At 39.1% G+C, this 14426-nt stretch overlaps 1 protein-coding gene across 1 annotated transcript in view; it reads left to right on the forward strand.

The window, feature by feature from the left end:
* The window catches only part of cdh11 (cadherin 11, type 2, OB-cadherin (osteoblast)), an 82383-nt gene extending 71028 nt beyond the window's left edge, over positions 1–11355 (forward strand). The window contains exons 9-12 of the mRNA XM_053491311.1: positions 2851–2972; positions 4378–4495; positions 9350–9601; positions 9879–11355. Coding sequence (XP_053347286.1) covers positions 2851–2972; positions 4378–4495; positions 9350–9601; positions 9879–10378 — 992 coding nt within the window. The 3' untranslated portion in view covers positions 10379–11355. The remainder of the gene's footprint in view (positions 1–2850; positions 2973–4377; positions 4496–9349; positions 9602–9878) is intronic.
* Positions 11356–14426: the final 3071 nt, after the last annotated feature.

Genomic DNA, 14426 nt, shown 5'->3' on the forward strand with positions numbered 1-14426 from the left:
GTGCAAAGAATGCTGTTTAGCTCAAAAATAGATTCATTTAGTGAGCAGGCACCGAATGTATTTCAGCTAAGCTGTGTGTGTGTGTGTGTGTGTGTGTGTCTGTAAGAGAGAGAGAGAGAGAGAGAGAGAGAGAGAGAGAGTGATACTGTGAGATACTGTTTCATCTTTCTCTCCATCATTGGTAATAAATTCCCTGCCAGCACTGTGTGTGATGTGTCTGTGTGATGCTACACTGTGCTGTTAATAACACGGTTAACACTGTCTCTATGCCTTACACACACACACACACACACACACACACAATACACACTCACACTGATACACACTCATACTCACACATACACACTCATACTCTCACAATTCCCACTCATACTCTCACAATTCCCACTCATACTCTCACAATACACACTCATACTCACACAATTCACACTCATACTCTCACAATTCACACTCATACTCTCACAATACACACTCATACTCTCACAATACACACTCATACTCTCACGGATACACACTCATACTCTCACGGATACACACTCATACTCACGGATACACCCTCATACTCACACAATTCACACTCATACTCACACAATACACACTCATACTCACACAATTCACACTCATACTCTCACGGATACACACTCATACTCTCACGGATACACACTCATACTCTCACGGATACACCCTCATACTCACACAATTCACACTCATACTCACGGATACACACTCATACTCACGGATACACCCTCATACTCACACAATTCACACTCATACTCTCACAATTCACACTCATACTCTCACAATACACACTCATACTCTCACAATACACACTCATACTCTCACAATACACACTCATACTCTCACAATACACACTCATACTCTCACAATACACACTCATACTCACACAATACACACTCATACTCACACAATACACACTCATACTCACACAATACACACTCATACTCACACAATACACACTCATACTCACACAATACACACTCATACTCACACATACACACTCATACTCACACATACACACTCATACTCACACAATACACACTCATACTCACACAATACACACTCGTACTCACACAGATACACACTCATACTCACACATACACACTCATACTCACACATACACACTCATACTCACACAATACACACTCATACTCTCACAATACACACTCATACTCACACAATACACACTCATACTCACACAATACACATTCATACTCACACAATACACACTCATACTCACACATACACACTCATACTCACACAATACACACTCATACTCACACAATACACACTCATACTCTCACAATTCACACTCATACTCACACAGATACACACTCATACTCACACAGATACACACTCATACTCACACATACACACTCATACTCTCACAATTCACACTCATACTCACACAGATACACACTCATACTCACACAGATACACACTCATACTCACACAAACACACTCATACTCTCACAATTCACACTCATACTCACACAAACACACTCATACTCTCACAATACACACTCATACTCACACAATACACACTCATACTCACACAATACACACTCATACTCTCACAATTCACACTCATACTCACACAGATACACACTCATACTCACACAGATACACACTCATACTCACACAGATACACACTCATACTCACACAGATACACACTCATACTCTCACAATTCACACTCATACTCTCACAATTCACACTCATACTCACACAGATACACACTCATACTCACACAAACACACTCATACTCTCACAATTCACACTCATACTCTCACAATTCACACTCATACTCACACAAACACACTCATACTCTCACAATACACACTCATACTCACACAATACACACTCATACTCACACAATACACACTCATACTCACACAATACACACTCATACTCACACAATACACACTCATACTCACACAATACACACTCATACTCACACAATACACACTCATACTCACACAATACACACTCATACTCTCACAATTCACACTCATACTCTCACAATTCACACTCATACTCACACAGATACACACTCATACTCACACAGATACACACTCATACTCACACAGATACACACTCATACTCACACAGATACACACTCATACTCACACATACACACTCATACTCTCACAATACACACTCATACTCTCACAATACACACTCATACTCACACAATACACACTCATACTCTCACAATACACACTCATACTCTCACAATACACACTCATACTCTCACAATACACACTCATACTCTCACAATACACACTCATACTCTCACAATACATACTCATACTCACACAATACACACTCATACTCACACAATACACACTCATACTCACACAAACACTCATACTCACACAGATACACACTCATACTCACACAGATACACACTCATACTCACACAATACACACTCATATTTACACAATAAACACTCATACTTACAGATACACACTTATACTCACCCATAATCATTGTTACTCACCCTTGGAGGCTCATACTGACTCATGCTCACTCTTAAACACTCCTAAACACTCATACTTACTCATACACAGCCCTAAATACTCACTCCTATGCATACTTTTAAACACCCATGCTCACTCATAAAGACTCCTAAACACTCATACATTCTCATATGCACTCATAATTACTCACTCTTAAACACTTATACTCACACTTACAGACTCATACTTGTTCATACTCACTCGTAGTTATACCCACACACATTCATTCTCACTCTTACACTGACAGACTGATACACTTACACACACACGCGCACACACACACTCATGCATGTGCTTCACTCTGTTTCAGGTGGACATCACCAGGACGCTAAAGTACGAGTGAACATCAAAGTAAAGGATGTGAACGACAACGCTCCGGAGTTCGCTACTCAGGATGAAGTGCTGATGTGTGAAAACGTCGCTCCCGGAACGGTAACGCTCTTCATCATCGTCTTCTGTCCCGGCGCTGTTATCTCACCGCCTGAGTCAGAGACACTTAAAAATAAAAACTCTTCTAAAGAAACATGAGTCATCTGGAAGACTGATGTTTCACGTCTGCACTCTAGAACTTTCTTTTTGAAATAAAGAGAAATTTGCATAACTATTGTACAGTTCCTCTGCTGGAACGTGTCAGACTTCATTAGGCGCGAGACGGCGTTCACACAGACAGTTCTTCCCTGTCAGGAACGCACCGAAGCCGCCAAAGACATTTACAAAGTCAAACAGAACTGACATGGACATGCGTGATATTTAATGAGAAAAAGGAAAAGTATCATTTCTAGCTCCGCCTCCTAAGTGTAACTTTAACACTTCAAAACAAAGTGATAGTGACCGTCTTTAACAGGGTTTACTGGTTCAACATAGAACAGTACAGAAAAAGTTTAAATTTAATGTAAATATATTGTGAAGAATTTGTTTCATTCATTAGCATGATTTTCCTAATATTATATACAAGATTACAACATACTAACTGTAAAGAAGTTTATATATTAATATTATTATACATTACTTTATACTGTTATTTTTTGCTGTATAGAATTTTATCTCATCATTTAAAAAAAATTTTAAAGCATACCTTTCTTGTCCTAATATTTCCGCTTTCCATGATAAAACTGTAAAGTGGGCGTTTCTGTACATTTGATGACGCTTGTCATTAGGATGAGTAATAGAACACATTAAGACTTTTATCTGTCTGTCTGTATGTTTGTGCAGCATCACGTGTAAACTACTAAACAAATGTTAACAGGGTTTTCACGGGTGTATTTGGCCGAGCTCGAGGTAGCGTCAAAATTTTATAAATGGCGCTTTTTTTAATACACGCTTATGAGTGTGCAATTTACGCAATCTCACACCTTCTTTCCGCGCACTTAACGGTAACATGTGAAAACTTTTGTTTATTCCAAAATTCAACAGATGGTGCTGTACAGTCTTACAACGTGTTTATTTAATTAAATTCCACGTGAACAAAGTCACAGGCACATCTAGTATTTATCATTTTATTTAAACATTTTTCTGCTGAGAATCTTTGTAACTTTTAATGAAAATAAATGTTACAAGAACAAATTCTTCACAGTAAATTTAGGAGTTCTTTTCAGACTTCCTGGACTTCTCTATGTAGAACCATCAAACCATCGGGTTCTCTATATGAGTAAAATGATTTAAACCTGATGTACGTTGTGACTCGAGGTATACAGTATCTATTAAATCAGTTTTGTTTGCTATTTTTTTTCTCTAGCTTTAGCTTTTAAATAATAATGATGATGAGAGATAATGAGATAAAACCCAGGTGTTCTGTTGATTGTGATGTGCCTGACGTGCTGATCGGTCGCCTCCGCAGGCCATAAAGACGGTGAGCGCGGTGGATAAAGACGAGATGGCGCACCGGCAGCATTTCCACTTTAGCCTCCCGCCCAGAGTCGCCAATAACCACAACTTCTCGCTGAAGGACAACAGAGGTGCGTCTAACACAAACACCAAAGTCTTACTGTAATAAGCCTTCATAGGTCACATTGTGTTAGTCTTCTGAAGTTTCGCTCATGCTTGCTTTGCTGAGTTTGGACCACAGATGTTGGATGTTTGATCTCATCCAGGTAGAGAGCCTATAACCTCATGATTTCTTTGTTTACAGCCAGTGGTTTCAGTACGGTTGTTTCAAGCGCACACGTTGTCTCTTTTTCCTTTACCACACCCCCGCTCCGCTGATTTTTACTCAGATGTCCTTCATCCGAAGGATGTCTGAAGAACACGACACTGAAATGTCGCTACAGCTCGTGAAATCGATCGTCTGATGTCATGAGACAAGCGAAGCTAACAGAAAGACGTTTTTGACGCGCGTGCTGGTCTCGCATTACATCATACACATCACACACTCGTTTTGGTGTCTAATCACTCGCATGTGTGTGTGTGTTTGTGATGGATACACATGGCAGACGTCCACGTGCGCTCGGTCCTCTGCATCAGCGCCAGCCCGAGACAGCACGAGCCAGGACACGTCCCTGAGATCTGCCGCTCAGATCTGACGACCGAGGGAGAGAGAGAGAGAGAGAGAGATGATTAGCAACGGGGTTTAAATCACAGCTTTAGCCAAAAACGTTTCACTTTGATTTGATATATTTTATAAGAAACTGAACTTTGTAACTTCACATTCAAATTATATATTGTAATATACACATTTAAAATATAATTAGGAAAGCATTTGATCTTCTGAAATAATAAAGCGATAATTTACAGGATTTCAAATTGATTCACATTTAATTATTTAATTATGAAAGGTATAAGGCATTGAATAACTTGGTTTAAAACATTTTTAAAGGCTTCTTTTTAGATTCAAAATAAAAAAATTATATGAAATATAAAACATTATTCGAGCCACTCAAAGTTTTCTGTATAAAATGGCTTTTTAGTAAATGGTCACTTCCCAGATCATTAAGCTCGACTTTTAAGTGTGTAATGAAGTCCATGAGAGACGTGTAGCGTCCTGAGTGTCGCTCCTGCAGGAGAAAGCTCATGATAAATGCAGTTTAAATGGATCATTTCAAATTAGAGATAAACCCTCTTTATAGACGGCTACTCGAGTGTCTGTGGAGCGACAGAAGTGAAGAGAGAAAGACTAAGAGATAACAGATCTCCCTCTCTCCCTCTTTTCTCTCCCTCCCCTCAGTCTGATCTGTTATAATGAGAGAGCAAACGAACACTTTCTTTCTCGCCACTGTTCAAACGCTGGAGATATGACCAAGGCGGATCGGGTCGCTCAGACCGGCCGTCCTTATCTGAGACTCGCTATAAATATAAAGGAAACAGTCTTGAGGTTTTTTTTTGTTTTTAAGTCCACTCGTTTATCTCACTGTCCATTGTGTCTGGTGTAGAACCTTTGACTCCCTGTTCACAGGCGGTTTAATGAAGCAGGGAACTCATCATCCTCATTTTCACATTCACTCCGTGAGCTTATGGTTCCGATCCGTATCATATTCCGGAGATTGCATTATAAAGAAGAGATTTGGTCACATGACCAAAAACGTATAAATCAGATTTTTAACCATAGCTGGATTCAGACACGCTTGTCCCATGTGAAGAGAAGAAAATAACTAAAAATATTTAAAAATAGATTTGATAAAGTATATGAAAATACGTGCAAAAGTTGTCAGAGTATTGTTGCTAGGATACTGAAGATGATGGATTTTATACATAATCGCAGTTACTTTTTTTTATTTACACTGGAATTTCCTCTGGGATCAATAAAATATCTATCTCTAATTATTTATTATTTTACTCGGATGCCTCACTAAGCCTGCTTTCACACTTGGGACTCGGACACGGATCTGAGTACACTTGACCCCAAAGCCTGTTAGATTGTGAACACTTGTGTGCTGTACCCACATGCTGTGCTCTGGTCCACTTACAGGATCTTAGGTTGTTTTCACACTAGGCACGATTGCTTCGTACAGTGGCTGGGAACAGTTGAACCCCACTCCACATTCCTCCTTTGGCCAGTGTTTACATTATTATTATTATTATTATTATTATTATTATTGTTATTGTCTGTATACAGGCACACTTGAGTATTTACACTTTAGTATGCAGTTTGTGAGCTGCCAATAAGCACAACAATGAGAAGAGAACAAGGCAGTCAAAAGATGAGCAATGCCTAGGATTATCTTTAAGTGGACTTGAGCGGTACTCTGGTCCAGGCCCGGTCACCATACAGAGTGTTTATATTACACAAACATACAGAACTTTGGGGTTAAGTGTGAAAGCACCCTTAAGCACAATACAGTGGACTCAGGGTCAGTTTGAATTAAATATAAGAGCTAGCCATACCTAAACACGGACATGGACTGCTGTTCAAAACGTGATGTAATCGATGCTGCTTGTGTCTTCAGAAACCTGCATATAAGTGCAGCACCTGCAGATGAAAGGGGGGAGAGGCTCACAAAACCAACACAATTAGAAAAATAAATAAATAAAAAAAAAAACAATGGCTGCGGCTAACAACTGTTAGCTTAGCATTAGCATACATAAGCAAAACAAAACATAAATCAAGGGTCTAGTAACACCAACAACAAACCCAACATGGAAAACAAAACCAGTGAAGGAACCAGAAAACTGAGCGGGTTAAATAGTTAAGAGGTTGAATAAATCAAATGAAGAATAAACACAACATACCTGAACAGGAAGTGAGAGAACAGTGACACGATGCCTAGAAAGGTGACAGAACTCGCCCTCCTCCTGGAGCATCGTTGGTGGGCGAGAGGCCTGGGTGGGCAGGTGGCCTGGGTGGGCGATCAGAATAGGACTAAGCTTAAGAACTGGACCTGGGCATAGCATGCGTGTAGGCTTTTGCTAAATCCAGCGCTTAGCTATGGCTGGGGCTTGAAGCTTAAGAAGGGCACTGGGCCAGGGCTTAATATAGACACTGGGCTGAAAATAGGACAAAACGGACCGTTTGATGGGTTTGAGGTGTGAGTTGATCTGTGACGGAGCTCAAGTTTGGATCTTAAGAGGCCGCTCCGTAGGCCATGTGGGAGAGCTCAGGCCCAGAAAGACGTCCTCAGTGCTGGTGGTAGCTCTAGGACGAGGTCTTCAAAACCAAGATACAGAGCACACATGACATTTACAAGCATTGTTTTAGGCTCAGGGAGCGCTATCCTACATCAGGGTTCTGTCTTAAAGAAAGATATTAAAGTACGTTACCCATCAGCCACAGCAAGTTACAGGACTATGATTAATTTTGGCAGCGTCTTTTTATGTCTCATTAAACACCCTGGGTGTTCTCTAACTTTTACCAGTTTGTGCCTCGCTCCAGCTTTCATACTGATTTCATCTTAAAAAAGAAGCCGAAACCTGCAAGAGCCTTCACCTCGACTTTATAATACATGTGTCCATCACTCAGTAATAATAATTACATCATTAAACAAGTGGAATCTATCACTGTATATCTAACCCGAGCTCCAAGCAGCTCCTTATATAACACTCGGTCCCGCGGCGAGACCCAGAGGAGCCGTTCGTTCCTGTTCTCAGTGACGAGGCTGTGCTTTACGGTGCCCATGGTAATCTGCTACAGAGAATATTATATAGAAAGCTAATAGATAAGCGGAGATTGATAGAGTGGTTAGAGCGTGTCACGCCATCTGAGCACTGAAGGCGTCTCATTAGAGCTCTGAAGACAACGACTCCGCGGGGAGGGAAAATTACCGATCCGCAGGCCCCTAAATGAACTCGCTCCATCTTTCCTCCGAGTCTGTGACCTTGCGCTCTGGGAAAGTGTGTTGGCACTCATCCATTTGCTTTTCCCCCGCTGGAATAAAACCAATATGGCCTCCTCCACCGCTGCTCTGATTACACTTCAACAGCAGATGAATGTTCTGATCGCTAATTTCAGCAGTCTGCACCATTGACCCGCACCAGCGCTGTAGATTTTATAGCAGCAGTCCTGTAACGCGTAGCATTAAACACCGATTCAGATCGTCTTACTGCCGGTTATTAGCGATATAAACACGTAATGGATCGTTTTCATGCTTGGGGTCGTACAGACTTTCAGGCTGTCTGATGTGAATAAAGACACGCTCAGTGAAAAGCCTGGAGATATGCTGATATTAATATCGGACGTTAATTCTCGTCGTACTGTACAGCACAGGACAGTTTTTGCAGCATTTCACAGACATCGCGGTACGTGTAGTGAAACCATGGGATTTTACATCTTATCCATCTTTTTTTAGAGGAATCAGAATCTCTTCATCAGAAAAAAATATCAAAGTAACTTTAGCAAAGTAATCAGAATCACTTTAACAAAAATATTCAGAATCATTTTTTTTCTTTTTAAAGAAAAACTAGAATAACTTTATCGAAGCAGTCACAATCGCTTTATAAGAGTAATCAGAATGACTTTCCTTATCAAAGGAATCAGAATCACCTTATAAGAAGAGTTCAGAGAAATTAGCATTACTTTCTCATAAGAATAAAATAAACTTTCTCAGTTTTTCTTTATAAAAACCAAATCACAGTAACAGAAGGGACAAAAGAAAACAACCAGAAATACTTAATGAGTTATTAGAGTTATTAGTTAGATTCTCAAAAGAACCAGAAAACACTTTATCACGTGAATCAGAATCATTTAGTCTATTAAGTCAATTAAATAGATGGATCGAATAAACAAATTATTTAATTAGCGCCAATAAAAATAACAAACAGTACACTGCTGAACAACAAATAACATAAAAATACTGAACTCATAAAAAGATCAGACGTGTCGCTGCTTGAGTTCGTTGCCGTGACCTTCTTGTCCGTCTGTTTTTTCTTGCTGAACTCTACAGACAATACGGCTACGGTGGTGGTGATCCGCAAAAGTTTCAGCAGGATGACGCAGGACGTTTACGCTCTGCCCATCGAGATCAGCGACAACGGCGTGCCTCCTCTCAGCAGCACCAACACCCTCCTGATCCGAGTGTGCAGCTGCGACTCCAAACACACCATCCTGTCCTGTAACGTGGAACCGCTGTTCCTCCCGGCGGGCCTCAGCACCGGAGCGCTCATCGCCATCCTCGCCTGCATCGTCATCCTGCTGGGTAAACGCTCGCCGCTCCAGATTTCAGAAATGCGCGGAGATTCAGTGCCGTCGTTTTGTACTTTAAATGTCTGCAACAGTTTTTACGGGTTTATTTCCCGCCTTCAGTGGTTATTACTTACAATCTCTGATTCTGTAACAAATTTTTCTATTTGTATTGACCCCGCCTACTTTTTAATACTTTTAGATAAATATGTAAATATGGATTAATCTATCTGTTTAAGTAAGTAAATAAACAAATGAATTAAAAATGTGACCAATCTGTTGTCCTTCCACAGCGATTGTGGTGCTGTTCGTGGCTCTGCGCCGCCAGAAGAAGGAGCCCCTGATCGTGTTCGAGGAGGAGGACATCCGCGAGAACATCATCACGTACGACGACGAGGGCGGCGGCGAGGAGGACACCGAGGCCTTCGACATCGCCACACTGCAGAACCCCGATGGCGTCAACGGCTTCCTGCCTCGTAAAGATATCAAGCCCGAGCTGAGCTACAGCGTCCGCGCTGGACTCAGACCCGGTGGCGGCGGCGTCGACGTAGACGAGTTCATCAAGACGCGAGTATGCGACGCTGATAACGACCCCACCGCACCTCCGTATGACTCCATCCAGGTGTATGGCTACGAGGGGCGGGGCTCCATCGCCGGCTCACTCAGCTCCCTGGAATCGGTGACCACAGACTCGGACCTGGACTACGACTACCTCCAGAACTGGGGACCGCGATTCAAAAAACTGGCCGACCTGTACGGCACCAAAGACTCGGCAACCGAAGACAACTCTTAACGACGGATCACGTTCGTCTTCGCAAAAAACAAAAACCCTCCCACCCCAAACACCTTCCCCGCCCCCCTTTTTCCATCACTTCCACTAACGACGTGTGCTGTGTGACGTTTACTATAAGCAATTCCACGACTTTCATCTATTTAGATTCTTTTATTTTTGATTTTATTTTTTTGTTCCAGTATACGTCGTGTACACTGCTAGGAATCTTTAACGTAGGCGTGATCGGAACAGATGGAGCAGAAAAAAAAATCATTAAAAAAAAATTATAAAAGGAATTCAAAAAATATATATAAAGAAAAAATGACACAAAATATTAAACCAACACCTCTGACACGGGACGTGCGGAAAGTCAAAGCGGCGCACGCGTGTGGGACGCGACATATTCCACGATGATTGCTGATACTGTGAACGAGCTCACACCAGAGAGAGGGGGAGAGAAAAACTGTTGCCTTATTACCACAACACACGGAAATACGTCAGCGATTCGAGACGTGTCCCTCATCAACAGCGCCTCCATCAGGACATCGGAGGAACGACCCAAAAATCGTCTTCTTTTTTTTTTTTTTCTTATTCTTCAACGTATTATTTTTTTGCTTTTCCTCTGTATTATCTTAAACAGAAATCGGGAAAAAAAAAACATCCGTACAAAAAAAGGAAAAAAATCTCCTTGATGAACAATCACGCAGAAAGACACGTGAGCTCAGAACCCGCCTTAAATCACGGACACTCTTGCAGCGCAGTGCATTTCTTTTTTAAAATCGAAAACTATATCCTAAAAACAAACTAAAACCCATATAACCTGTGTACAGTACCAATGTGCGAATACGTCTCTTGAGGATCAAACTCACGACTACCGGTTTCACAAACGTCTTTTTATTATGATTATTACAATTATTATTTTATTATGATATAATTATTATGACTATCATTATTTTCAGTGTCTTCATTTTTTATTATTATTATTATTATTATTATTATTATTATTTTTCTTTAATATTTTTTGGTGTATTTTATTCTCCCTTATGGGAAAAAATAGCAATCTGTCCTGTCGCGGTGAAAGAACGGCTAATTTCTATGTCGATTTTATGGTAACTATTTGTACAATTTTAAAAGTTCTTATTTTAGTATACATACAAATATCAGTATTTCGACATGTAAGAAACTGTTACAGCATCACACTTATATTTTATGAACATTGTACTGTTGCTTTATTATGTGCTTCAATCTAAGAAGCGGAAAAACTTTGAAATAAATGCTCTTTTTATAAAATAAACAAAACTGTGTTAATTACATCACGCTTGTGAATATTTAACAGACACGTGATCTTATAATGTCCCTCCAGCAGCACTTCAGCACTCCAGCGCCTCCGACTGTGCAGGAATATTTAGTGTTTGTGCTATTAGTGTAACTTTTGGTGGTAGTCCAAAAACTGTGAAAATATTTAGCATTTTATCACAATATACTTTGCAAACGAGGAAACAGATACATTAAATATTCACCAATCTGCGTATAGTTTTAACAGATGTAGCTACAGGTTAAAACATTTAATTATTTTAAATTTTGTTTTGCAAAATTGAATGCACAAATTATCAAGTTATTTTTTGTTAAATAAACTTAAAGATTTTTTTAATATAAAGAAATCTGTTAAATAAAGGTTAAGACATTGTAACATAATTTAAATATATTATAAAGTTATTATAATGACACATGTCAAGCATACATCATGTTAAGGGTTCATTGGTTTAATTAAAGAAATGTAAATAATAATAAAAGACTTGGGTTCCTTAGTGTCTGAGAGCAGAAATGTGTTTATTTTATTGATCAAAGAATCATTTTGTAAACATAAACATTCAATATGTTACAATAATTTTACTTACTAAATGTAATTTAGTAACTAAATAATTTATTACTAAATGTAAAAAAAAAATCCATGAAGAACGTGTTAGAATTCATAAATAAAACATTTTAATATTTAATTTTTAACACTAAAAACAAATTTTAGTAAATACTTTTTAGTTATATAAGCTAAAAAGCAATATGGGAGAAAACTATTAATTGGAAATGAGAATTCTGAAAGAAAATATCTATAACGATAAAACAAATAAGTTGCATTTTAATGTTTATTTGAATCACCAATTGTTCTAATTATTGTTTGTTTGTTTATTGCGCAGTCACCTTGCACCTGCAGGGTCCGGGTTCAATTCCCGTCTCTGTGTGCCTGAAGTTTGCATGTTCTCCCCGTGCTTGGTGGGTTTCCTCAGGGTACTCAGGTTTCCTCCCACAGTCCAAAGACATGCAGATTAGTCCAACTGGCATGGCCTGTAGTGTGTGTGTGTGTGTGTGTGTGTGTGTAATGTGCGATCAATTGCCACTCTGTCCAGGGTGTACCCTGCCTAAGTCTCCTCAGATACAGTGAGTCGCCCCCCATGACCCTAAATACAGGATAAAGCGGTATAGATCATAAGCGAGTAAGTGAGTGTTTATCAACAGCGCCTCCATCAGGACATTGCAGGAACGACCCAAAAATTGTCTTTTCTTTTTTTTCTTCTTCAACTTTGTATTTTTTTTATTTATTTTTTTGCTTTTCCTCATTTTTTCCTGAAAAAAACATCCATACAAAAAAGGAAAAAATGTCCTTGATAAACAATCACGCAGAAAGACACGTGAGCTCGAAAACCGCCCTTGGAGCACACATACTGTAAACAAGCACACGCGCACACACACAATGTTAGGCTAATCTACACATAGTTTAAGTTACCGTAAATATTGTAGTAAATGTCTTACTATAAGTAAACTAATAGAAAGGAACTTTACATTTTAAACCCTGCACTTTACATTATAATAATAATATATTTGCTTTTTTTTTCAGTGTTTGTCTAAAAATATATTTTTTTAAAAGAGAAAAAAAAAATGCCATTTAGTCCAGAAAATACGGCAATTCTCCTGCTGTTTCTCCACAGCGTGTCTCCTGTGTTACTGACAGAAAGAAAAGAAAAGAAAAGCTGGAGGTTTGAGAGTATGTGCAGGGTTTGGGAAATGCAACACACACACACACACACACACACACAGAGTAGTGTTTTAGAGTGGCAGTGCAGCAGTGGGTCTGTCCTTTGTCCGTCACCGGGGAGTTCCACATCGACTCTCTCAGAGGGACGCTGCGTGTTGAAAGGTCAGCATGCACTTTGTTAAGAAAGAAAAAAAAAAAAAAAACAGCCGAGATGGAGAGAATTGAACCCGGGCGCTGATTTCCCGCCGGACATCTGGTGGTAAACAGACGAGTGTCGCCACGGGCTCTGCTCGATTACTTCCTGCTCCTGCACGACTCCATCTGTGTGCTAAGTGAAGGCCATGAAGTGGCCTCTGATGAGGAGCTAGCGTAGCCGTTAGCGCCTCTCCAGCTTCCTCTGCTGTTTATTTCTGATTAATCTTCTGACTCAAGGTCATTGCTTTAGATGTTATAGTGACGCAGTGCCACTGTAGCGTAGAGTTTAAACTCCTCTGGGCTTCATTTAGGTTTTCGTTGTCATCAGAAATGAGCATTTTTGTTTTCATCTTTAAAGGAAAAAAACGTGTAAATAAATAAATATACTGTATGTTTGTATATGACACATTTTTGTTTCTATATTAACAATTTTATTTTCACATTTATATGTAATATAATTGAATTATAATTTTATAATAAATTAAGTCATTAAATTATTCATTTGTTTAAAGAAAACTTTACCAAACAGCCTGCATAGATTTAAATAATTTAAACTAAAATTTAATGAATTTTCGGTAAAAATTTCCAAAAGCTTACAAAACATTTGTACATATTACATTTAAATGAAAAAAGGTAATGCAATATAAATACATTAAAATTATTAACACATATTCAGATTACATAAACACAAAATGTCAACATAAATTTAATCTGTTTATGCAAGCAAACAATTGTTTATTCATGTGACATTTTATAAAGTACATAAAAAGGTAACCTTATAAAAAATAAACTTGTATAAAAAAAATAAATAAACAAAATGCACGAATATATCTAATACAGTCCAGT

Source organism: Clarias gariepinus, chromosome 3 (assembly GCF_024256425.1).
Source record: "Clarias gariepinus isolate MV-2021 ecotype Netherlands chromosome 3, CGAR_prim_01v2, whole genome shotgun sequence".
NCBI classification, from domain to species: Eukaryota; Metazoa; Chordata; class Actinopteri; order Siluriformes; family Clariidae; genus Clarias; species Clarias gariepinus.